The following is a 27,317-nucleotide window of genomic DNA, read 5'->3' as shown; positions in this document are numbered from 1 at the left end:
GTCCGCGCGTGTGTACGCGGCCTTACCCTTTTCCCATTAAAGGAGACCACACCATTTTTGGAGTAAATTATTGGCTGTAGCAGCCCCTTTATTAATAACTCAATTAAAATTAACATCATAATAAACATCTGTTACACCTCAAATGGTCGCGTTGGTCTTTGCAGGACACCCCCCCCCCCCCCCCAGAATTGACATAACGATCATCACCATGCACTGCGGTACCTTTAACTGAAAATAGGCCTCCAGCTGACATGCTAGCTCGGAGACAACCAAACCACTGTTCACCCAGTCATGTAAGCCCTACGTTTATTTCATTTGGGCATTACTCAGGGCTTCTCTTTCTCAATAGTCTCACTGCTTCTCACTCCCGAGATGGACTAGGGACAATGGACTATGGGATGTGGTAAGAATTTAAGTACAGCGCTAAGTAACTAGTGATATATGTAATAATGCAAACATACAAGTGACAGTGCACAATTAAACATACATTAATGAAATTGCCTGCAAAGCAAGACTAGTATGCAAAATGGTGAGACAACATATACATAAACATATTAAACATAAACATATTGAGAACCTAATGCCCCGTACACACGATCGGACTTTCCGACAACGATGAAGTAAACCGTGGATTTTTGTTTGAAGCTTGTTGGCTCCAACCTTTCTTGCATACACACGGTCACACAAATGTTGGCCAACAATTACGAACATGGGAACGTACAAGACGTACGATGAGCCGAGAAAGAGGAAGTTCAATATCCAAGCATGCGTGAACTTTTGTGCGTTGGACTTGTGTACACACAATCGGACATTCCGACAACAACGTTTTGTTGGCGGAAAATTTGAGAACCTGCTAGCCAACAGTTGTTGGTGGAAAATGTTCGATGCATCATACACACGGTCAGACTTTCAGCCAACAAGCTCACATCCAACACTTGTTGTCAAAAAATCCGATCCTGTGTATGGGGCATAAATGTTCATTAAACTGCGTCAAGAGACACTTAAGCCTCGTACACACGATCGGATTGTTGGCCAACAAAGCCGTGGACCTTTGTCCGAAGGGCGTTGGCCCAAAATTGTCTTGCATATACACAGCACACAATTGTTGGCCAACAATTAACGAACATTGTGACGTACTACATTGTTTTTCAGCTCTTTAGCGCCACCCTTTGGACGCCTTCTGCTAATTTCGTGTTAGTAGAAGTTTGGTGAGTGTTGATTCGCGCTTTTTATTTCACACTTTTCATTTAGCGCTTTTCATTTCGCACTTTCCAGTTAGTTGTCTGAATGGCCGTTCGTCAACCAGACGTTGCGGAATCAGAGGAGATTGCGTTATTTATTATTGGCATTGGAGTTATTGCTTTGACTTTTTTTGGTTGAATAATGATTTGATTTGGTATATTTTCTATATTTTTGGATGCATAGAATGCATCTTTTGGTTAAGTTCTATTGGCAGATTGCATGTCTAATTTTATTTTTTTATTTTTTTAATGCACAATAAAAACAAATTGTGTAGAATAATACTTGGCTATGTGTTTTACTTCAAATGACAGTTTGGGAGTAGGCAGTTACATTTAAAAAAAATAAAATTGACAAGGGACAGCAACATAGTTGTATCTTTGAGCTTAAGTGCCCGTTCACACTACCGCGACTTGTCAGGCGACTTAGCCGCCTGACAAGTCGCGCTCCGTTCTGTACTATGGAACCGTTCTAATAGGAGCGACTCAAGTCGCTCCGACTTAGAAAAAGGTTCCTGTAGTATTTTCGGGGCGACTTCAGGCGACTTGCATTGACTTCTATACAGAAGTCATTTTGCAAGTCGCCGCTGAAGTCGTGTGCAGGTCGCGTCTGTGAGTCGCGCTGCAAGTCGCGTCGCCCCTGTGTGAACGGGCACTTAAAGCTATGGGATAATGGTGTTGTGGTAACTTGCCCAAATAAAAAAAAACAAAAAAAAAACATAATAATATTATTCTTGATATCACTAGAAAAAAAAAGCCTTTGAAAATTTGTTGCAATAACTCCATCAGTATCACCAGCAAAGCAGCTTCATTATTATCCCATTAAAGAAGAAGAGAATTGTGCGCTGCATTTGGAGATTTCATAATTTGCCACGTCACGAATGTTAATTCTCCATTACGAACGCTAGTTTACAAGACTGACCGCTTCTGCTTCTGAGCATGTGACAACACATATTTGTTCGCGGAAATTTTTTTTAAAACCTGCTACCCTGCGGACTCGATCGCCGCGGGGATACCTGCATTCGTCTCACGGCGAGGCTGAACGGGGAGATGCAGTAAGTAAACAGCATCTCCCCGTTCTGCCATCAACAAGCGACATTGATCTCTGCTCCCTGTGATTGGAGCAGAGATCAGAGTTCACTAACACACAGCCAAGCCCCCCACAGTTAGTAACACGCCCCTAGGACACACTTAACCCCTACACTGCCACCCCCTGGTTAATCCCTTCACTGCCAGTGTCATTTACACAGGAATCAGTGCATTTGTATAGCACTGATTGCTGTATAAATTACAATGGTCCCAAAAATGTGTCAAAAATGTCTGATGTGTCCGCCATAATGTCGCAGTCACAATAAAAATCGCTGATCTCCACCATTACTAGTAAAAAAAAAAGTTAATAAAAATGCCATAAAACCACCCCCTATTTTGTAAACGCTATAAATTTTGCACAAACCAATCAATAAACGCTTATTGTGATTTTTTTACCAAAAATATGTAGAAGAATACGTATCGGCCTAAACTGAGGGAAAAAAATGTTTTTTTTAGATACTTTTGGGGATATTTATTATAGCAAAAAGTAAAAGTTTTTTTTAATTGTCGCTCTATTTTTGTTTATAGCGCAAAAAATAAAAACCGCAAAGGTGATCAAATACCACCAAAAGAAAGCTCTATTTGTGGGGAAAAAAAGGACGTCAATTTTGTTTGGGAGCCACGTCACTGACAATTGTCAGTTAAAGCGACGCAATGCCGAACCACAAAAAGCGGTCTGGTCTTAAGCCAGCAAAATGGTCCAGTCTGAAAGCGGTTAATTGCACATAGGCTATAAAAATGTAGTGAAAATACTGTAAATAGTTTATACTGCCTCCATGTTCTCTCTGTGTTTGCATATTCATCATGTTATCTGTGCATTGGCCATCCATTCATCAGATTGAGTTAGAAGAATTTCCACACTGTTTATTGGGCCTCATTATTAGCATACGTATCTGTGATTGTCAGCATTTCTGTATGAAGAGGATAGCGTATGTCGTGTGTCTCTGTCACTTTGTGTTATGGATATTATAATGAATATATAGGATCCAGGGAAGAGCAGAGCAGAAGCCAGCAGTTGTATGGTAATGTGTGGTAGAATGAGAAGTATATTATACAGCATGAAGAGAGAGGTAGAGCTAGGTGCCTATTGGGCCTACAGAAAACATGGAAGATTGAAGTAAATAATACATCTTATTTCCGAAAACTTGCATTAGGTGCACATTGAAGGAGTGCACAGTTGCACAGCACCTGCATAAAAGTGGACCTATCAGTAACTTTATAAGGCTTCACGAATACATTTTTGAAACATTACAAAACACAGAAAGAGTGTCATTACAAACAGTTGCTTTTATGATAACAGTGAGCAATGGGTTCATGTTAAACCCATCCCCTGCAGCATTTTATACTTACCTCTCCTTCACTCCACTACAGCTTTCTTTGCTGCTTGGAGCAAGTAGAGGAACACATGTAAATTAAACCCAATTGGAGGTTTCATAGGAGCAGGCCCGTCGCAACAGGACAGGCAAAACAAGCAATTGCTTGGGGCCCCCGAGCTGGCCTGGGGCCCCAGCCGTGCCGCCGGCCATCGCTTCTTATAAGCTGCAGCCTGTAGCGTGGCCGAGCTCCTCTTCCTTCCTTCTACAGTCCGTGTGGTACAGGAGATTCAGTTTCCTGTTCCCGGACGGACTGACAGGAAGTGCACACAATGAGTGCTCACTTCCTTTCAGTCCGGCCGGCCGGGAACAGAAAACAGAATCTCATACCTGAGGTCTGGTATGGATTTTGAGGGGCCATTTAAAAGACAAAAATGGGACGGGGTTCCCCTTAATATCCATACCAGACCTGAAGGGCCTGGTATGGAATTTGGGGGGACCCCCATGCATTTTTTTTTACATTTTGGTTCGGAGTTCCCTTGTGGGGGAATCCCATGCCGTTTTTTTCAATGACTTTTATGTATTGCCAGGAGAGACAATTCATTATAGCCGCGAGTAGTTTTAAATGACTTTTTTTCCTTTAGAAATGTAATTTTGCTCTCAGACTGTTCTAAACACAGGAAACATGCGCCAATTTACAGGCATACTATACACACCCCCCAGGTACGAAATTTAAAGGAATATTACACTTTTATTGTTTCACTTTAAGCATTATTAAAATCACTGCCCCGGCCAACAGCCATTTTTAAAACTTTTTTTTGCATTGATACATGTCCCCTGGGGCAGGACCCAGGTCCCCAAACACTTTTTATGACAATAACTTGCATATTAACCTTTAAAATTAGCACTTTTGATTTCTCCCATAGACTTTTAAAGGGTGTTCCGCTGCTTTTGAATTTGCCGCAAATACCCCGAATTGTTCTCTATACGGCGAACGAGCAAACAGCCAATGCTCGAGTCGGACTCATGTTCGACCCGAACATAAAGTCCATCCCTAGTCTTGACCACTGCGAATCGGGAACATCCCACAAGAGCTGCAATTTTGGAGATGCTCCGACTCTTTTGTCTTGCCATTACAATTTTTAGCCCTTGTCAAAATCACAGAACTCCTCATGCTTACCCATTTTTTCAGCTTTTAACACATCGACTTCAGGGACAACATGTTCACTTGATCTCACCCTTTTTCAGATGCCATTGTAATGAGATAATCAATGTTATTCACTTTACTTGTCTGTGGCTATAATGTTATGCCTGAGCAGTGTATTTTACCCACAGGTGATTATATTATTTCTTCTGCAAATAAGTGCTTTATACAGTGCCTTGCGAAAGTATTCGGCCCCCTTGAACTTTTCAACCTTTTGCCACATTTCAGGCTTCAAACATAATATTTTTTTTTTGTGAAGAATCACCAACAAGTGGGACACAATTTTGAAGTGGAACGAAATCTATTGGATTTTTGCAACTTTTTAAATTAAACTTTTTAAATTAAAAGTGGGGCGTGCAAAATTATTCGGCCCCCTTGCGTTAATACTTTGTAGAGCCACCTTTTGCTGCGATTACAGCTGCAAGTCGCTTGGGGTATGTCTCTATCAGTTTTGCACATCGAGAGACTGAAATTCTTGCCCATTCTTCCTTGCAAAACAGCTCGAGCTCAGTGAGGTTGGATGGAGAGCGTTTGTGAACAGCAGTTTTCAGATCTTTCCACAGATTCTCGATTGGATTCAGGTCTGGACTTTGACTTGGCCATTCTAACACCTGGATACGTTTATTTGTGAACCATTCCTTTGTAGATTTTGCTGTATGTTTGGGATCATTGTCTTGTTGGAAGATAAATCTCCATCCCAGTTTCAGGTCTTTTGCAGACTCCAACAGGTTTTCATCCAGAATGGTCCTGTATTTGGCTGCATTCATCTTCCCCTCAATTTTAACCATCTTCCCTGTCCCTGCTGAAGAAAAGTAGGCCTAAACCATGATGCTGCCACCACCATGTTTGACAGTGGGGATGGTGTGTTGAGGGTGATTAGTTGTGTTGCTTTTACGCCAAACATATCGTTTTGCATTGTGGGCAAAAAGTTTGATTTTGGTTTCATCTGACTCAGCTCTCTGCGCTTTCAACAGAACCCTGAGACTATCACAGAGCAGGTGCATTTATACAGAGACTTGATTACACACAGGTGGATTCTATTTATCACCATCAGTCATTTAGGACAACATTGGATCATTCAGAGATCCTCGCTGAACTTCTGGAGTGAGTTTGCTGCACTGAAAGTAAAGGGGCCGAATAATTTTGCACGCACCACTTTTCAGTTTTTTATTTGCTAAAAAAGTTTAAAATATCCAATAGATTTCGTTCCACTTCACAATTGTGTCCCACTTGTTGGTGATTCTACACTAAAAATTTTATATCTTTATGTTTGAAGCCTGAAATGTGGCAAAAGGTTGAAAAGTCCAAGGGGGCCGAATACTTTCGCAAGGCACTGTATATTGTTTAAGATATATAGTATATCATAGCTACTGGAGATATAAGTATATAAAATGGACAGGATATTAAAGATGCTCCTCACCCATGAACCATCCCAAAGGAAAGCTGCCATGAGGAACCCATGGAGGTATTTTTTGCTATCCCCTTGTCTTAGGATTTTGTCCGAAACTAGTGTTGCATACACACGGTCGGACAAAGTTGTCGGAAAATCCGATCGTTCATAATGTGGTGACGTTATTTAGTTATGACGGGACTACGTTCAGGCTAGTAGCCAATAGCTTTGGTCTAGGAATTTGATCTGAGCATGCGTGGCACTTTGTCCGATCGGAATTCTCTACAAACGATCGGATCATGTTGTCGGAAAATTTTTATATCCAGCTCTCAAACTTTGTTGGTCGGACATTCCGACGGAAAAAGTCAGATGAAGCCCACAGACGGTCGGATTATCCGACAACACGGTCCGATCGGACATTTTCCGTCGGAATGTCTGACCGTGTGTACAAGGGCTTACTGTCATCCTAACCCTGTTCCTTCAATAATTGAGTATCTGACCCAAATATGTATGGTAAGGATGGCATGCTTGTTTCAGGTCAGGGATGCAGTGAGGGTCAAAGTCCGAGATTCAAGAAAACAGCCAGGCAATCTGCATTTTTCAAACATAATTGAGCTAATATATTTATCTTATATCAGGTCTACTTTAAAGGCAATGCAGCTACTGAGATCTGTCCCAATTGGTAACCATAGCATTACAACATAATAGCTTTTTCTAAAGCAGAACTGAACTGTTTATAAATATATATAAATCGTGTATAATAATAATAATTAATAATAAATAAATAATAATAATAATAAATACGTATATACATCGTGTATAATAATAATAATAATAATACTGATGAGGGGCCTCAGAGCTCTTGCTGTAAAAGCAAACTTATCTTGTTCACGCAGATGCAGTCCAGTGCATTTTTATTCTGCCTAAAAAAATGCATGGACAGTGTTTAACCACTTCAGCTCTGCAAAGTTTACCCCCCTTAATGACCAGGCCTTTTCTTTCTCTACTTTAACTGGCAATTGCTCAGTCGTGCAACACTGCACCCAAATAATGTCCTTTTTCCCACAAACAGACCTTTCTTTTGATCGTATTTGATCACCTCTGCATTTTTCTACTTTTTGTGTTATATAAAAAAAAAGACTAACAATTTTGAAAAAAAAAAATATATTTTAAAATGTCCACTATTAAACATATCCAATAAAAAAATGTAAAAAATCTAATTTCTTCATAAATTTAGGCCAATATTTATTCTGCTACATGTTTTTTGTTAAAAAAAACCCCAAAAAACCCAATAACCGTATATTGATAGGTTTGCACAAAAGTTATAGCATCTACAAGCTATGGAATATATTTATCATATTAGTAATGGTGGCGATCAGCAACTTATAGTGGGACTACTACATGGCAGCAGACAAATCGGACACTAAGTGACACTTTTTTGGGAACCAGTGACACCAATACAGTGATCAGTGCCTTAAAATATGCACTGTACTAATGACACTGGCAGGGAAATGGTTAACATCAGGGGCAATCAAAGGGTTAAATGTGTGCCTAAAATGTGCTTGTTTACTGTGAGGGGGTGCTTGTATTATGGGAAGGCAGAGATCCACATCCCTGCTTTGCAGAAACACAGGATCACTACCTTCCCTGCTGACAGAACACCAGTCTGCCTTGTTTACATATGAGAACCGCCGTTCTGCTTGTGTCCTGAACGAATGGTGGGTATCCACCGGACCTGCTGATGAGCTCCCGCTGTGTCCAATCACAGAGGGAGCGGGCTGGCGGCGGCTCACGTGCGCCCCAGTCCTGGAAATGCAGGAGAGCTGCCCACCGTGTCGCTGTATATATATACATATATACAATATATGCATACCTCCCAACTGTCTGAGATGGGAACGAGGAAAGCCTATTAGCAAATACATGTACGCATAGGACACACCCCTTTCCACGCCCCCTTAAAGGAGAATTATACCAAAAAATATTAGTTAAAACCCACAAATACTTATTTTTTTAAACTACTACTGTTCCTTTATATTGGCTTTTGAAGTTTACAAATTCAACAATTAAGAAACTGGATGAAAGGTTTATATACTACTATATAAATCAGACCAAAATGAGGGACAAATGAGAAGGAAAGAGGGACAGAGGGACTTTGTTCCAAATCAGGGACAGTCCCTTGTAATCAGGGACAGTTGGGAGGTATGAGTATATGGTCGGCAAGTGGTTAACATAGATTCCAATGGCCAGTGCAGTCAACAAAAGTAGAAAATGTTGCATTTTTTTCTCTATGGAATGAAAAGAAAATGCATCAGAATACACATTACCTCAACTGAGATGAGGAAAAAAAGAGCGGGAAAATGCATTGAAAACACATAATAAAACACATAAAAAAATGCAACGAAATGCATCAAAAATGTGCATGCAAAAGCACTCCTGAAATACAGAATTTGCAGAGGGAACCAGCCATCCATCACTAGCTCTGCCATCTTTTTTAGGTCTTCTTATGGGTCCATAGTCTTCAGTCTTTAGTCACTGCTGGAATAGAAAGAAGAGCTGCGCCAATAGCAATAGGTGAACTATCATTAGCTTAAAGAATAGTCCATAGTCAATCTTCTAATGACACCACAGTGACTTCACACAATATGAAAGTGCACGACCACCGTATCTTAAGTCTGCTTACCAGATGGCAAGCAAACAGGGCGTTTGGTTGTAACCCAGCCACAGCCTTTAGCTTGCACAGATGACCCCTGGAACTCACAGGAACTGGACCTTCACCAGGAAATCCACCCTAGGTGTCTCACAAGATTCGTAGCCGTACTTGGGTGATGTACTCAAAGGAGAAAGAAATGGGATATGTGGTAAAGTTATGGTGACTTCATCACCTTTGCTGACTTGAAGTTCTCCCTCACAGGAGGTATCAATAGAGGTTGGTTTAAAATCACATGTACTGTGTGGAAGGAGGCACTTGAATGTATGTCAGTCATTATACAATTAGAAAAAAATAATAATAGCAGGAAGAAAAAGAGATTTTATGACAGGAGAGACATACGAGGTCTTTTCTGCCATGACCGGCAAACATTTTTTTTTTCAAAGTAAAGTTTAACAATCAAAATCATGTGCATAAACTATGTGACTGCTCTACTTCTTGACAAATACCATTGCTGCTTGGATAAGTCACTTATCACACAGCTAGACAGTCCTAGGCCCCCCTGTGCTTCTGGGCCCCATAGCTATTACCTGCTCTGCTATAACTGTAGTTCCACTTTTGATTACTATGTTTATTAATATGAATGAGGAGGAAAATAGGGTAAGGGAAGGGGGGTTACTGAACATTATCAAAAGTGAACTATGTGGGGGGGGGTCGCTAACCGCCGAGCAGTATGAAAGCCTGACTCCACAGCTCCTGCACCAAACGGAGAACCAAATCTCTACCTCACTAATCCAGACCACCAGAATGCAATCAGTGGACCCCCACACCCTGGGGAACCAGACCGGAATATCCAGGAAATGAAAGCACTACAGACAACCAAAAAACTGACAGATTTCTTCATTCTCCCTCAGGGAGATAAAATCCAAGATGGCGCCCACAGCACCGCACAGCACAGAGAAGATTCTTATACAGACTTACTTGATGCTGATGACTCCTCAATATCACCCCAGGAAAATGCCTCAATTTCCCGTCCACCATCTGGACCATCTTCCACCTCCAGCAGCCCAGCCAAATCGCCGATGTGCTTGGGTGCAGACGAACCTTGCCAGGAGGTAAGGCCTGCAGTAGAAAATCTCCTCACACAGACGCCTGCATCCTCCCTTATAGCGGCCTTCCCTACATCTAACCAGCCGGTCATAGACACAATGCTAAAGGAGATGTTGATGTCACTACACAGTTCTCTCCATAATGACATCTCCCCCATGTTTACTGCGTTTAAAGCGGTGATGATGTACACAGGACAAAAAATGGGCCATATTGAAAAGCAGATGAGTGCCATGACTGAAACTGTTAATGATTTGGTGGATGCACATGATCATACCCACGAATAACATCTCTGGATGAGGGCCAAAATGGCAGACCTCGAAGACCGATCGAGACACAATAATGTAAAGATGAGAGGCATACCCGAAACTATCCTGCCAGCAGACCTAAACTCCTATGCAAGGAAACTCATCTCAACACTCCTACCAGATCTCCCACCAGGCAAAACCATCATCGATCAAATACATCGCCTCCCAAAACCACCCCACTTGCCTGCAGAAATACCCCGAGACACCCTGATGAGGGTACACTGCTTCCATGCCAAAGATATGCTACTTGCTAAATCGAGACACCTTGATCAACTTGCACCCCCATACGCAATACGCAAAAATACAACTCTTTGCTGACATTTCTTAATATACCCGCCAACAGCGGAGTAAACTACAGAACATCATGAAAACCCTTAACAATGACAGGATCCCATATCAATGGGGATTTCCAACCAAGCTTCCGATCACCAAAAATGGAGTATGGCACAGCATCCACACAGCAGAAGAAGGCATTCAGTTACTCCGCACATGGGGCTTTATCCCTGAGTGCGACTCTACAGCTCAGATGTCCGACACAGCAAACTCGCAAGTTTACAACAAGAAACCGCATTCAAACTCCAACAAATGAATATCCAAACAAAAGAACTCACTGCTCCAGATGAGACAGGAAGCCTAATGATATTACAGGTGCCAGCTCAAATGGTAGAAGCGTTTCACGCGTTTCACACACTAACAGGTGCACTTATTCATTACTTATCACTTAATGTGAAAGGGCTGAACCATCCAGAGAAAAGGACATCCCTGTGGTGAACTGCACAAGACTCTCACTGTGAAGTCCTATGCATCCAAGAGACGCACTTTAAGACCAACGCAGAACCTCCATGTACCAACCAAAATGTACCCACATTTTTAATGCTTCAGGCCCAGAAAAAAAAGAATGGAGTCATGCTAGCTATCAAAAACACATGCTCCTTCACTCTCCACAATAGCCTCATTGACGTTGATGGCAGATACCTTGCTCTAGACTGCACCCTGAATGACAACAGATACACCATCATAATAGTTTATGCCCCCAATAAGAAGCAAATTAACTTCCTATCCAAACTGATGAAGAAAATCAACCGTTTTAAACAAGGTCAATTTATCATCTGTGGAGACTTTAATATAGTCCCGGATAACTCCATTAACTCTACCCTCACCTATTGGATCCTTCATTAGGTCCAATGGCCTATTTGATGTATGGAGAGGTCACCATATCACCGAAAGAGACTATTCTTACTTCTCCCCTCGCCATAATTCTTACACATGAATTGACTATTTCTTAGTGGACAAGTGGACATTACCCAAAATATCTTCCTCAGAAATATCCACCATCATGTGGTCAGACCACGTGCCAGTCACATGACCGTAGAGGACTCACCATCAACCTTACGAACACGGATCTGGAGAGCAAATGCTGCAATCCTTAACTCACCAATCCTTTCTACCTACATCAGAGAACACCTAGAAGAATACTTGGACACTAATGCAGGAACTGTCAGGGATAACACATATGCCCATAAAGCATTCATAAGAGGGATACTCATACAAATTGGTGCTAAAGAGAGGAGGAGAGGATCACAGAGTCTAAACCTACTCCGATATCAAAACATTAGAAAACCAAAATCAATCTACTCCTGATCCTGCAACAAAAACAAAATTATGCCGCGTACACACGATCAAATTGTCCAGCGTACTTAGTCCGCCGAAACACATTTCACCGGACAATTCGATCGTATGTGGGCTTCAGCGGACTTTCTCAGCGTAAAGTCCGGCGGACTTAGAAAGTATTTTTGCAGTCCAATCTTTCCGCCGGACTTGGGTTTCAGCGGACAATACGTTCATCAGTATGCTAGTCCGGCGGACTAAGAATGACGCATGCTCAGAAGCAAGTACGAAAAGGAAGCTATTGGCTACTGGCTATTGAACTTCCTTTTTCTAGTCCCATCGTACGTGCTCTATGTCATCACGCTAGCAAATGCTGGACTTTCTGTGTGTCCATGTGTGGCCAAGTCCGTTCGGTAGAAAGTCCGCCGGAAAACTATCCAAAGAACAATTATTCACATTAAACACCCCATTTATTGCTCTAGAAATCAGGAACATAATCTCAGCCCTGCCCTCTAACAAATCTCCAAGCCCAGATGGACTTACATGAGAATATTACAAGCAATTTGGAACAATTCTACCACCCTTCTTAACCACAGTATGCAATGACGCTGCCTCGTCCTCCTCTCTCCCTCCTCAAATCCTAAATGCCCTGATTATCACTCTACCAAAGCCAGGTAAGGAACCTACATGTGCACAAAACTTCAGACCCATTTCTCGCCTCAACTTAGACATGAAAATATATGCTAAATTAATAGCCAACAGATTACTCAATCTAATGCCCCTTCTAATCCATCAAGACCAATCAGGTTTCACAAAAGGGAGACAGACAACCGATGAAACGCGAAGAATTGTCAATATAATCCACAATGCTGAGTCGCCCTCGGGCGCCTTCTCTACTCCTATCTCTGGATGCAGAGAAGGCGTTCGATAGAGTCCATTGGGAGTACCTTAAAGCTACTCTCAGTATATTCGGTTTCCAGGGACCCATACTGTCTGCCATAATGGCACTCTACTCCTCCCCCTCAGCACAGGTATACACATCAGAGATGCTAACTAAACCATTTTCTATAACGAATGGCACCCGTCAAGGTTGCCCACTCTCACCAATCATCTTTAATCCAGTAATGGAACCCCTAGCAGAACATGTACGAAACAATAGCAAAATAACAGGCTTCAAAATTGGCACTATAGAACATAAAATTAATTTATTCGCAGATGACGTAATAATTATGATCACAAACCCCCATTCCTCCCTGGCTTCAGTACAAATGTTATTGAAAAGATTTAGCGATGTCTCTTATTATAAGATTAATGAACATAAATCTTACATTCTAGACTTAGGAATGGATGCAATAACCAGTAACCTCTTTGGAAATTTGTATCCTTGGCACTGTGACAATGGTATACCCTACCTGGGAATTACACTAAATTATGGTTGTACCTACTATACATTTTCCGCACACTGCCTATCCCGCTTTTATCTTCCTACCTCAACTCCCTCCAATCCATCCTGAGCCAATATGTTTGGCAAGGTAAAAAATCCAGATGCAGCCATACAAAACTCATTAAACACAGATCTAAATGAGGGATGGGTTACATTGACATAAAAGATTACTACAGCAATCAACTCTGTTTAGAAAGCAATATCCTGCACCTCATGGAAACTTACAAAAAAACACTAATGAGATGGTACTTGACACCACACAGAATAGCCAAGTTTCATAAACACAATTCACATGTATGCTGGAGAGATGGTGGCCAAACCGGTACACTCCTACACATTCTATGGACATGCCCTCAAATACAACAGCTTTGGAAAGATGTAAGAGACATGCTGCAAGAAATAATACATCTCTCTATCACACTAACTCCACAGTTAGCCACCCTTAACTTAAACACGGTTGAAATACCACCGAACTTCAGCCTAGTGACCACACGTATTCTCTTGGTAACAAAACAACAACACTTCTACTCAGGGGTATATGGAAAACTAATATCACTCCCCATCTGGCTGAAGTAGTTAACTTAGTGCAAACACATTTTACATATGAAACCCTCCTTTCACATGGGAAACACACGCATCCTTAAACACTAGACCTGTGGAATCCTTGGTACATTTGGTACACAAAGAAAAATAACAACTGATAGTCATATCTCACGCTCCAACAAAATACTGCTGCTCTCTTCTCCCTTACCCTCCTTCCCTTTCCTCCATATCCCCACACTCTTACCCTTACCCCTACCCCATCCTACCCTCTACCCTTCCCTCCCAGGTTATCAGTTATACATCTTTATATGACAATGTTTTACTACTCGTTATTTTCGTATTACTTAAACTGGAATCCACACACACTGTTTAGTCACACCTTTTATCAACTCATGTTTGAGCAATGTTTGAGTAATATGTCCAGAGCTGGATTAAGAGCATCATGTGCTTGGTGCTGAGGATTTTGGTGGACCTTTTACTGGGCACCCTTCTGCTTTGCAGGGCCTGTCAGGGGAAATCTCTTCCTGATGGCCCATTGCTTTCCATGAGAAGTCTGTCCTTTTTGGGTGGGCCTATATTAAGGTAGGGGCCTGGAGCTGCAGCTCCAATAGCCCCTACGTTAATCCAGCCCTGAATATATCATTATGCATATAGACTAATGCTCTCTCATGTATATGTCTGCATAATATGTAACCTGCAAAATTTCAATAAAAATCTATTGATAAAAAAAAAAAAAAAAGTGAACTACGTGGCAGCATGCAGATAAAATAATTGACAGCAGGAAAAACTAAGTCTTAATGTATTTTTTATACAAGAAACTGGCTGTGTAAATTGTTAGAACAGAAAAAAATAAAGGGTGATTGTACTGAAAAAAAAAAGATTACTGACAGAAGTAATATGAGTGCTAACTGTGTATTATAGCTAGGTGTAATTAGTTGTACTATATTATTACTGTATAATGAGTAATGCGAAGGAGTAAAATGAGAGTGAACCGCCATGGCTGTGTGCATGTCATTGGTAGAGAATAAGAGTATAAGATAGCTGAATAAAAAATTATATATAGATATATGTGTATATATATATATATATATATATATGTGTGTGTGTGTGTATATATATATATATATATATATATATATATATATATATATATATATATAAGAAGGCCGGTATGGTGGCCTGAATTTATGGGAGCAGCCCTTCGCCTATGGCCTTTGTCGGTTTCCTGTGCGTGATACCACGCCACTAGGGTGACTATTTGAAACTCATTAGCGTCCACGAGTTCCGAGTTTGTAGTTTTCGTACAATGTGTCTGGCTCGACTGTCGCTGGTAGGGTTTCATTTGACCTATCATTTCATGCATTTTTGTTAGATATTTTGTCACCAAACCTCGATGTCGAACTTATGAGTCATTCGTTAAAAAACCATACGCATAGCCATAGCATTAGCCACTCACTCATACCGCTATCGTACCAAACATCTGTCCGTTTTACGTACTTCACTCCGATTCAAATCCAGTAGCGCCAGTATCGCACCGCTTTGTTCAGGCACGTCTCACTTATTTAAGAGAGGTGGAAGAGGTGAGGTGGATTAGGTAGGTGGAAATCTGCCTGCTTCACCTGGTACATCCCCAATCCTCAGGTGGAGATGGCACAGGCATTCACCAAACTCGCTTGATGAATAAACTAAACTAATAAAAAACGATACCCCTACATGAATGTTTTTTCCCCTTATTTTGGCATACCGTCCTTCAGACCAGGACACACTTCAGGTCCATTTCATGTTGTAAGTCTTATGTTAAGTCTAAATGTTGTTCATATTCGTATTGGCCATAGGGCTTCAACCATATGTAAGAAGGCCAGTATGGTGGGCTGAATTTATGGGAGGAGCCCGAGGGGAATTTAACCAGCCTGCTCGCCTGTGGTCTTTGTCGGTTTCCTGTGCATAATACCCACCCTCCCATCCCCTTTTCTGGGCATTTCTCAAATTCATTTCTCTTCACAATACCCATTTCTAATCTTGGGTATGTCCCCTTATTTTGGTATACCGTCCATCAAACCAGGGCACACTTCAGGTCCATTTCATGTTGGAAGTTGTAAGTCTATGTTAAGTCTAAATGTTGTACATATCTATATCAGCCATAGGGCTTCAAACTTAAATATATATATATATATATATATATATATATATATATATATATATATATATATATTGTTTTTCTTCAAAGAAGATAATACAGCACCTGCAGCTATTATACTTAATGCGCATAACCAATACGTAGCAAAATTTCAAAACCACGGGTTACAGCCTATATAAAGTTTATTTGAAAGTGGTTCTAAAGGTAAAGACATTCTCTACATTAAGATAAAAAAACCTTGTGTGTGCAGCCCCCTCCCCCCCCCTTATAATTACCTAAGCCCAGTCTCGATCCAGCGCTGTGCATGGGAGCAGCTGCTCTCTTGGCTCTCTACCTCTTCGCTGGGCAGATTGATAGTAGCAGGAGCCATTGGCTCCTGCTGCTGTCAATCAAATCCTTCGAAGAGGGAGGGGAAGGACAGAGCCCAGCTGTCTGTGTTTATATACGCAGGCAGCGGAGTCCAAAATTGGGCCTGCACGAGTGCCTCCATAGGAAGCAGCTTGCTATGGGGGCACTCGCTAAAGAAGAGGAGCCAGAAGCACTGGTGGGGGACCCTAGAAGAGGAAGCTCAAGGCTGCTCTGTGCAAAACCATTGCACAAAGCATGTGAGTATAACATGTTTGTTATTAACCACTTAAGCCCCGGAAGGATTTACCCACTTTCTTGCGATACAAGACATTGGCCATTTTTTGCGATACAGCACTGCATTGCTTTAACTGAAAATTGCGCTTTTGTGCGAACTTGTACCCAAACAAAATTGGTATTGTTTTTCTGCTCTATGGAGCGTCAGATGTCAGTGGTGGAATGTCCGCTGACATCCGACCCGCTCCGATCTGAAAAAGTGTGAGGAAAAACCTACTTTTCCATCCATCTGAGGATTGGATTGGGTGACAACGGACTCTACGATCCATCCTCATCTGATCCCCCATGGGGGAGAGCAGCGCTCTGACAGGTCTGTCCCTGCACCGTGTGCAAAGATGGACCTATCATCTTCCTGCTCAGTGGGGATGGACAAAGCGATCCCCACTGAGCAGAGTAGGCTTCATACATGGACATGTCTGTGTGAAGGAGCCCTTAAGATTTATTTTAGTACATCAAATGTATCAAACTAATTAGTTGCATGTGATTGTTCAGAAATACTTAATGTGTGTTGGTGTTATTATTATTAAGGTACTTATATAGAGCTGTCAATTTACACAGTGCTTTACATATACATTGCACCTTCACATCAGTCCCTACCCTCAAGGAGCTTACAATCTAATGTCCCTAACTCACATTTATATACTGGGGCCAATTTAGGCAGAAGCCATTTAACCTACCAGCATGTCTTTGGAGTGTAGGAGGAAACTAGAGTACCTGGAGGAAACCCACGCAGGCACAGGGAGAACATGCAAACTCCAGGCAGGTAGTGTTGTGTTTGGGTTTTCGAACCAGCGGCCCTTTTTACTGCTAGGCGAGATTGTTACCCACTAAACCACTGTGCGATTAGGCAATATAGGGCTGTGCCCCTTGATCCAAAATTATAACCATTTATGACTAGTGATAACACTCAGATTGCTCACTACAATATTTTTCATATATGCTTTCATTTATTTCTAGCCTTAACAGCTGTCTTACCCAGAACCTGCATGATCCCCTGGAATGTTGTGTTTATCATCTGCACCAGTCTGTGTCTGATTAAATATATGTATTTATTTGAAAGTGGTTGTAAACCTCAGACATGAAATATGAACAAAACAAATCCCTGTATAGTGTGTTGCACTAAGTGTCATTTCTGTCTGATGCTTCATTCCTCTGCTATTAGCATGAATCACTTCTGACAAAGTTTTCCTGACACCAAGAAAAAAATCGTAACAGAGGAGGGATCTCCAGCTGATTGACAGCCTCAGCTTTGTTCATGTGTGTTGTGTGAAGGGGGGTATGTCAGTTCCCTCCAATCAGCTCTCAGAGCTCTCCTCACTGAGCTCTGCAGAGTGTGAATTCAGCTCTCCGGCCCGCCCAAGGCCGGCCACACATGGAGCGATTTTTTTTCCTGCAACCAGAGACAGTGTTGACAGAATCCCTCCTGCAGAACCATTGTGTTCTCCCAGCGGGGGGTGGGGGAAGCGGTCCCTGCTGGGAGAACACAGTGATTATTGCTAGAGGCTACTGCTGGGAGAACACAGTGATTATTGCTAGAGGCTATAACAGCTGATAGCAATAATCGCATGTAAAATCCGGCAGGCTGGTTGTACCCAAGTGGATCGATCGATCAACTTGGGTACATTCAGCCTGCCCATACATGGGTCAAATCTTGGCCAGTTCCTGCTGAATCATCCGAGATACGATCAGTCTATGGCTAACTTAAGTTAAAACAAATCTATATACAGTGGAACCTTTGTTTACGAGTAACTCGGTTAAAAAGCGTTTTGAAAGAGGAGAAACTTTTTTTTAAGAAATCCTGACTCGGTTTGTGAGTGTTGTCCCACAAAACGAGCAGGATTCAACCAATGGAGTGTGCAGTACTGCATTTGGCCAGAGATGTGGGGAGCGCAGGTGACACTCAGAATGGTACGGAGCCATTCGGAGCCCTTTGGAAATATTCGGAATCACTCGGAAATACTCTACGTGTTTCTGAGCATTTCATAGCATTTCTGAATTTAGCCGAGCTGTGCCCGGGTATTTCTGAGGCTCTCCGCCACCCCCCACCTATAGCCACCTGTGGTATTGCATGCAATAGAAGTCAATGAGGAACGAATTATCTTAGTTTCCATTGACTTCTATGGGGAAGTTCCAGGTTTCTCCTGGAAGGAATTATGCTCGTAATCCAAGGTTCCTCTGTATATTTTATAGGTTAGGTTTATAGGTTTATAGGTCAGAAAGTACTAAAACCACTGATTCATTAAAACAGCCAGGAAAGTAGCATTTTTTTTACCATCATCAATGGCAGCCTCTTTACTTTCTCAGTATGTTTCCTTTAAAATTATAATTTTTTTGAGTCAGATACAAATTTGATAATAATGGGTGTAGGTGTTATCTATAGCTCTCTTGGCATATACTGGAGATACAGAAATATAAGGATGATTAGGTGTGCAGCCGCAATCTGGCGATCCTTAGGAACCCTTGTCTTCAGACTGCTCCGTAAACATATATGCTTGGCTAGACCAAATATACAAGTTAATGTCTATGGACAGGGAAGAAGGGAAGTGGTACTTATAGACAGCTTTGGTTTGTTTCTAGGGAACAATACCAATATACACTCCTATACCCTGCAGCATGGTCACCTGAGGACCTTGCAGGTACCATAAACATGATGGTCCCCCACTTAGGATTGGTTGGGGTTACTTATCATGTGGCAAGGTTATATGAGAGGGATCTGTATGTACTACTTATTGAGAGATGTACCTGCTCCTGATTGTCCATTGTTATATACAAAAAGCTATGTATAACACTGGTTTGTTAAGATTGTCCAAGTGTGGGTAGCCTAGTTCTGCATTTCCATCATTTATTTAGATATTGTGTTGGTAAGCTTTTTCACATCCATACGCTTGTCTGATGTCACTCTATCACCCAGGTGAGGTCATGCTGTCACATCTAATTATTCCTCTTTTCTTTTTATTTCTCGTTTTTCGGTCCCCCCCATGTGACCGCTCTCCATCCTCTAGAAGAAATGTGTACTCCTATTCATACTATCTGTAAGTACCTGCAGAAACCACCCCATATTCGTTATCCAGATTTTCCAGGTTCTTCCCCTTGCACATCCGCATTTCTGTAACTCATATCATTTCATGTGCTGTACAACACTGCATGGAGGTGTTGTTTTTTTTGTATAAGGTAGTGTATAGGTGAAGATTGCTTAGTTTTTGCATTATTACATTGTTATCTAGATAAAAAGTAGACTTATTTTCATCAAGCACAAAAGTTAAAGTGTATCGCTAGACAAAACCTTTATAGAGTGAGGAAGGGTTAGTCACTTCTTTATTCTTATTGGTGAGAAGGAAAGTGAGGGCAAATCTAAAACTTTAGAACTGTCCCCAGAACTGGTTTGAGACCACTGCCTAAAAGGGAAATTCCCCTAATTTTGGGAGATTTCCTTGCGTCTTCCTGCATCTCTGGGACAGAAAGTAAAGAGAAAATTCCCTAATGGTACATAAACACCAAAAATATAACCTGCCAGGGATTTAGTCCTTCCCTACTCTGTCTAAAACCAAAAAAAAAGTTGTGGCTATATGCAAATTTTAAAGAGGTTAAAACCTTTATCCCAAAAGAAAAAACTGTACCTGCTTGTGTTTGGCAAGACTCTGGTCCGGCCGCACCTGGAGTATGCTGTCCAGTTCTGGGCACCAGTCCTCAGGAAGAATGTACTGGAAATGGAGCGAGCACAAAGAAGGGCAACAAAGCTAATAAAGGGCCTGGAGAAAATTAGTTATGAAGAAAGGTTGCGAGCTCTGAACTTATTCTCTCTAGAAGAGACGCTTGAGAGGGGATAAGATTTCAATGTACAAATACTGTACTGGTGACCCCACAATAGGGATAAAACATTTTTGCGGAAAGGAGTTTAATAAGACACGTGGCCACTCATTAAAATTAGAAGAAAACCTTAAACTGCGTAGAGGATTCTTTACTGTAAGAGCGGCAAGGATGTGGAATTCCCTTCCATAGGCGGTGGTCTCAGCGGGGGGGGGGGGGGGGGCATAGATAGTTTCAAAAAACGATTAGATAAGTACCTGAACAACCACAACATACAGGGATATATAATGTAATACTGACATATAATTACACACATAGGTTGGACTTGATGGACTTTTTTCAACCTCATCTGCTATGTAACAATGTTAGTGTATCTAAATCTGCTAGTACATCTAACACTCCCCTCCCCCAAGACTAACAATGCTTCTGTCCAAAGGTGACTTCATAAAAGTGAGGGCACTCTAATGATTGGTAAGCTGTAATATATTACATTTTTGGTTTTGGGTTCAATACTGCTTTAATTTTAACAAGTTGGAGTCATAATGGAACCACTGCCTGTAACAAAAAATCAGGAGTCCCGGATTCTTGCTCTACCAACATGCTGCTCTTACTGCACTGAGTGGACTCTGTGCTCCTTCTACACTCTCCTAGGTGTAAAATGCATGAAAAAAAAACAACATGCCTTGGAATTTTCCCTAGTAAATTATCGAACCCTATATAAGTCCCACCACACAGAACCTGCTCTTGGCTTTTCTTTACTAGTCCTTTTCTTTCCTTTCCTTTCATTCTGGCTTACTTTATTACCAAGTCAGTATTCTCCGCTTTAGGATTAAGCCCTGCCGCTAAACTAAACTAAATCCCACTTGACAAGCCTTAGTAGGCGCTACCATTGGAGGTGGTGGTTGGCAGAGCTTAGCCCCCAAATTAGGTATGTTGAACCCGTTTGTAATGAAGTTAACCAGAATAGAGGGTTTTTATGGCTATAAAAAGAAAATAGATATTTTATGGCATCTTCAAAGTTTACTTTTAAAAAGAATAGGCTTGCTTTAGGATATTATTTTATAGTTTCTTCATTCCTTCTTCTCCTTTCCATTTTGAATAAATGTGGTCTTGTTTACACTTCATTTATCGCTCTGTTTGACCCGAATCACCTGCTTTCATTCCACACTGCCTACATCCGCCTTGCCAGATATCAGGGTCAGGGTATCAAGCCTATGCTATTACATTGCATAGTGTTCTAGGACCTGATAAAAAGCAACTCATTTGCTTCTGCAAGATTGTGTCTGATAGCACAAGCTTGTAATAGTGTGCAAAGTAAAATAGAAAATCTATCTGCTTGTTACACAAATGAACCCACCATTTAGGCTTCAAAGCACCTTTTTTAAATGGTTAAAGAATCTCATGGGCATTGTGTCCCAAAGTAAGGGACTCTACCTTTACCGCTAGCTATTTTAGAAGGTGAATCGCAAATCTTAAGATTACTGGGCAGGATATTTTATGGTAGAACAGTGGTTTCCAAACTTTCTTAACAAAGGGTCAGTTTACAGTCCTCTAGACTTTGAGGGGGTCCGACTGTGGCAATGGGAGTAAATAATGCTCCATTATTGGTATCAGTGGAAGGAATAGTGCCCCATCATTGGTGTCAGTGGAAGGAATAGTATTCAATCATTGGTGTCAGAAATGGTGTCCACTGGTATGTTTCTGGTGGTGGTAACAAACAGTGCACCCACATGTCACCCCCCCCCCCCCTGTCAGATTACCTGCAACCACCACCACTCTCCGTCCGGTCGATCGGTTACACAGTTCCCAGCCTGGCACTTACCTCACCTCTGGCAAGGGCGACGGGCAGCAGCTTCCCCTTGCTTCTCCTCCTCTGCATCACAGCATTTCCTCCCTCCTTCTTCTAGGCCAATTGGAAGGTTTCGGTCAATCAGTAAACGGGTCTCAGAACCCTCTTCCTGACTGACCGGGAGGAGAATCAGTGTGACAAGTCAATAGCAAATGTCCATTCACTGAGCCCAGCCTTTTTTGAAACCTATTAGAATCTCTGGCTCTAACCATGTGCTAAAAAAAGCCCAGATTGGAATCCATGCGTCCGGCGCCCCACATGTAGAATAGAGGGTCTGACCCATGAATGGGGGGGACTGTGCCCATGCACCTTGTATGGACAGACCACCACTAGGTGTCACTGAGGAATAGTGCCCCTTCATTGGTATCAGTGGAAGGAATAGTGCCCCATTATTGCTATCAGTGGAAGGAATAGTGCCCCATCATTGGTGTCAGTGGGAGGAATAGTGCCTCATCATTGGTGTCAGTGGGAGGAATACTGTCCAATCATTGGTATCAGTGGGAGGAATAGTGCCCCATCATTGGTGTCAGTGGGAGGAATAGTGCCTCATCACTGGTGTCAGTGGGAGGAATAGTGCCTTATCATTGGTGTCAGTGGGAGGAATACTGTCCAATCATTGGTATCAGTGGGAGGAATAGTGCCCCATCATTGGTGTCAGCGGGAGGAATAGTGCCTCATCATTGGTGTCAGTGGGAGGAATAGTGCCTCATCATTGGTGTCAGTGGGAGGAATACTGTCCAATCATTGGTATCAGTGGAAGGAATAGTGCCCCAAGCAAACTGCCACGTCTGGTCTCTGAGCCGCAATTTGGAGACCACTGTGGTAGAATATGCTCACTCTTGTGTCAGCTGCCAGTTGTAGACTCTGGGGGCAGTAGCTTCTTCATAATTACAACCTATATGTGTTCATTTTTGTAAGCACCAAGACCATTTCTGAAAGATTATTTTAGTTGGGTAGTTCATGATGAAACATTTGAATATTACTGGTGCAAAAAAGAATGCCCATGAAAGCTTATAGAGAGCCAAAAGCTACCTATGGATATAAGGCAGCCATTTGCAGCCAGTCTCATGTTTATGCATGTGCATGACCACTCTTACTGGAAGCAATTAAATAGGCAGATCAGAAAGCTTAATCTGATCATTATCCCCTATAAAGAGCAGCACTGACAGCATCTGGCAACATTTATTTCCTCCTCCTCTTCCCTCTCAATTTGCATGAACACAGAAGTTCATGTTTGAGACAATGCCACTCTGGTGCCCTTGGGGGTCTGAGAGTACTTTATAATGCTACAGCTTCAAGTAGCATTTAGTACTGATTAAAGGGGAATGGTAGTCATGTTGACTTATATTGCACATGGTTGTAAAGATCAGCTGTATCTGGCAGGTGCTATAACTGTGGCGGGTGAATGGACACTACCACACTGCAGCATCATCACTCTCCACCTAGAATGGGATAAATACCAACCAACACTAATAGGACATAGGCATATCCTGAGCTGTTGTTACAAGTAATTTTAATTAGGATGGAGAAAAATTCTTGTTTTTAGTAAAATTATTTAACGGGGAGGACAGATGGGCAGGATTTGATGGCTACAGTGGGGGCAGGAGGGGCAGTGGTGGCAGTGGCCCATCACTGGTAAAATGCCTTGTATGACAAGCACAAGACATATAAATATTAGAATCCCGTAGCTAGTCTTATAGGTTATATCGCTATGCTTGTTTCCTTTGAGTATGTTTATTCTCTAACCAGCCTGAATTTTTAGCAGTCTACACCCATCTCCGTCTGCATAAAAATATCATCACAGCAATCCACTGCCTGTTATTAATGGTTGGCTTGAACTCATTAGTGATCTGTGGATTAATCTTTCCTTGTGGAGGATGTGTAAGGTGTTAATTACTAAAGCCTAAAGGGAGCGATGCCCAAGTGTCATAACATTACGAACATGGGCAACCTAATGTCTGCCAAGCATCCCTGAGCTCCCAATTACAACATGAAAAGCAGTAATATTCCTTGGCTTGCTCCATATACAGCTATGTGCAAGGTCTGTCGTTGTGCTCGCCAGTTGAAACGCATTTATATCTGATTATCCAATATCTGATTATCCAATGATTCACCAATTATGATCTCCTTCATTTAAACAAGAGAAGCAATGCCACATAGCCCTACATTTGACATCTAGTTGGTTGAGGAACAATAGTCACAATAAATGGCTCCCTCTGTGTCTGTCTGTGATAACGGGAAACACAGTGCTGCAAATCTTTCTTTTCTATGTCGATGACATTTCCAGGTCTTGAATTTGTCAGATGCTGTTCTTTCTGCCTCTAGGAAATTGGCCAAGAAACAGAAAGAGACCCAAAGTGGCTCCCAGAGGGAAATGGGTCTGGTGGCTTCAGACAAAAGTTCCGGCAAACTCAGTTCCACCCGAAATGAAGATACGTTCTCCAGCTGCCAGGACGTCAACGGATTCAGTAAGAACATCACAGTGGTTTGGGGATGGAGATATCATTAGTACAATTATTGTGAATGAACTATAAGAGCAGCTCCACAGTATAATGCTTTAGTATAATTGGAATGATGAGAATTCTTTCCCAAGCCTGTCACGGTGGTCTTTATTAGCACGATAGAAAAGGATCTAATTCTAATTGGTTTTCCACTCTGATTGCCTAAATGGAGAGTGACTCCCAGACCAGATACTAATCATTCCATGTTGCAACTCAGTGAATATAACAACTGGAAAAAAACAGATTGCCCATAGCAAACAATCAGGTTACATGCAGGAAAATCAAACAGACAATCTGAGTGGTTACTTTAATTAAAGGCCACCTCTAGCCAAGCCTTTTTATTTTGTAAAGTTGAGTTAAAGCGGGACTTCACCCTAAAAGGGAAGTTTCGCTTTATGTCCAACTTTCCCCTTCCTCTAACACTTTTGGAAATTTTTTGGTGGAGGGGGGGGTAGCGGGTATCTAGTTTTGATAGGTACCCACTCCTAATTTAGGTTGGATTGCCTAGGCGATTCCACCCGAAGTTCATCCCCCCAACTGCAACCTCCTGTGTCACAGGTCCCAGGAGGCTGCGGGATCATTCACATAGCACAGTGCAGCTCATGCATACGCAGTGGGAAGCTGTCTTTGAAGCTGCAAGGAGTCATAGCTGATTCCCACAATAAGAATGCCGGTGCTGGGGACCCGAAGACTGGCGAAGAACCGGCTGGGGGACAACAGTGCTGAATCTGACAGGTAATGCCGCGTACACACAACCGGACTTTTTGACAGTAAAGGTCTGAAGGAACGAGTCCATCGGACAATTTGATCATGTGTGGGCTCCACAGACCTTTGCTTGACAGAATCCGGCGGACTTTAGAAATAGAACATGTTTTAAATGTTCCCGTCGGAACTCCACCGGACCGAGAAATTCATTTGTCTGTATGCTAGTCCGACAGACAAAAACCGATGCTAGGGAAGCTATTGGCTACTGGCTATGAACTTCCTTATTCTAGTCTGGTTGTATGTCATCACGTTCTAATCCATCGGACTTTGGTGTGATTGTGTGTGTCCAAGTCCGTTCATTCGGAAAGTCCGCTGGAACTCCGCCGAAAGTCCATCAGGAAGACTGTCGGACCTAGTCCGTCGAAAAGTCTAGTCGTGTGTACGTGGCATAAGTGTCTGTTTTAAAAAAATCAGCAGGCTTAGACACTCTGTTAGTTTTTAGGCCATCGGTGTCCCTATTGCAGAAATGTCCTCTCATTACCTGTTAGAATAGAAAGTGATAGGGGATCTCTCTCCAATTAAGACACAGATTATTTTATTTTTTTAGCATAGTGGGGAAAGATTAGAACTGATGAAAATGTTAATATTTTGTGTGTGCCTTCCTGTCCACAAAAACTGCTTTACCTCATCCATTCTGTGTATGGGTGTGGCAAGGACAAATCGTAATAGGAAATCTCCCAAATGGGGTCACAGGCAAAAAAACAATCTGGATATGGCTGGAGTTAGTCTTTTTTCAGCTCTACTTTTGCTAATTCTTTTTCAGTTCTCAGAAACATTGATGCATGTAGACTTTTTTTGTGGGACCACAGCTTCCAGTTTGCCAATGCTGCCATTGATTTGGATTAATTTATGTTTTAATACAGGGCAAGAACTTGCTCTTTCAGTCCTGATACATGATGGCTTGTGTGGGCATTGAGGAATTAGTGTGATGATGATGGGTTTGCATAAACTTTTGCTTTCCTCAGTGAGCGGGTTTTGCTGATTAAGAGAGTTGGGGCTTTTTTCCTCATAGGCAGGACTAGCAGAAGTACCCACAGAAGGCAATAACCCAAAGGGGCTACATTAAGACCCAAACTCAAGGGTTGAATAAGAAAATAGCTCCCCTATGTGTACGATTTACTAATTTCAGTTATTTTAGTTAAAGAAGCATTTTTGGCAACATCTTCTAAAACAAAAAATGCATCGAGGTTTTGTGAGTCACACTAAAGCTGGTCATGCTTGGAAATGCTGGCTGCTAATTAGTAAATAGAAGCCAAAAATGCCTTCTAATTCTGTTCTAGTAAACGAGCCAATTTGTAGTACCTTCTTAAAATAAAGTAGGGTGAAGTTTTGTTAAGTAAAATTAAAGCTGGACGTGCCTGGAATTGTTGACTGTTCATTAGCAAATGGCAAGCAAGACATTGTTCCTATTTCTGGCATAAATAAAGGTTGAGACACAATGTAGGACATGAAGATCATGCTGCTAATATATATATTTTCTTATGAAAGCACCCAGAGCAAGCCATCTGTGTATCTAAATCCAAAACTTTAGATTTGTGGTTATAATAAAGAATATTTGGACTTTTGCTGTGCCATCCAAGACTTCACCTTAGTCCTTCTGATGATATTGCCTATTGCTCTGTGGAGTTTCAATTGATTTTTTTTTTATATTTATGGACTGATAGGGAGATTTTCCTTATCTTACTGTCTACTAGACACTCTCTAAAGTGAGGGAAAATCACCTTA

At 41.8% G+C, this 27,317-nt stretch overlaps 1 protein-coding gene across 13 annotated transcripts in view; it reads left to right on the top strand.

Annotated features, from left to right (window-relative positions):
- Positions 1–27,317, top strand: part of PTPRT (protein tyrosine phosphatase receptor type T) — a 654,130-nt gene that overhangs the window by 481,815 nt on the left and 144,998 nt on the right. For 7 of the 13 annotated variants that reach the window (XM_077459099.1, XM_077459105.1, XM_077459107.1 and 4 more), the window contains 2 exons: positions 19,673–19,702; positions 24,652–24,794. In XM_077459099.1, coding sequence (XP_077315225.1) covers positions 19,673–19,702; positions 24,652–24,794 — 173 coding nt within the window. The remainder of the gene's footprint in view (positions 1–19,672; positions 19,703–24,651; positions 24,795–27,317) is intronic. The other 6 variants (XM_077459098.1, XM_077459104.1, XM_077459110.1 and 3 more) reach the window with 2 other exon arrangements.

The sequence above is a fragment of the Lithobates pipiens genome, unplaced genomic scaffold (genome assembly GCF_037356315.1).
Source record: "Lithobates pipiens isolate NorthernLeopardFrog02 unplaced genomic scaffold, aLitPip1_a1.2 Scaffold_28, whole genome shotgun sequence".
Taxonomy (NCBI): Eukaryota; Metazoa; Chordata; class Amphibia; order Anura; family Ranidae; genus Lithobates; species Lithobates pipiens.
Note: the sequence above shows the minus strand (reverse complement) of the source record. Positions and strands in the feature narration are given on the sequence as shown.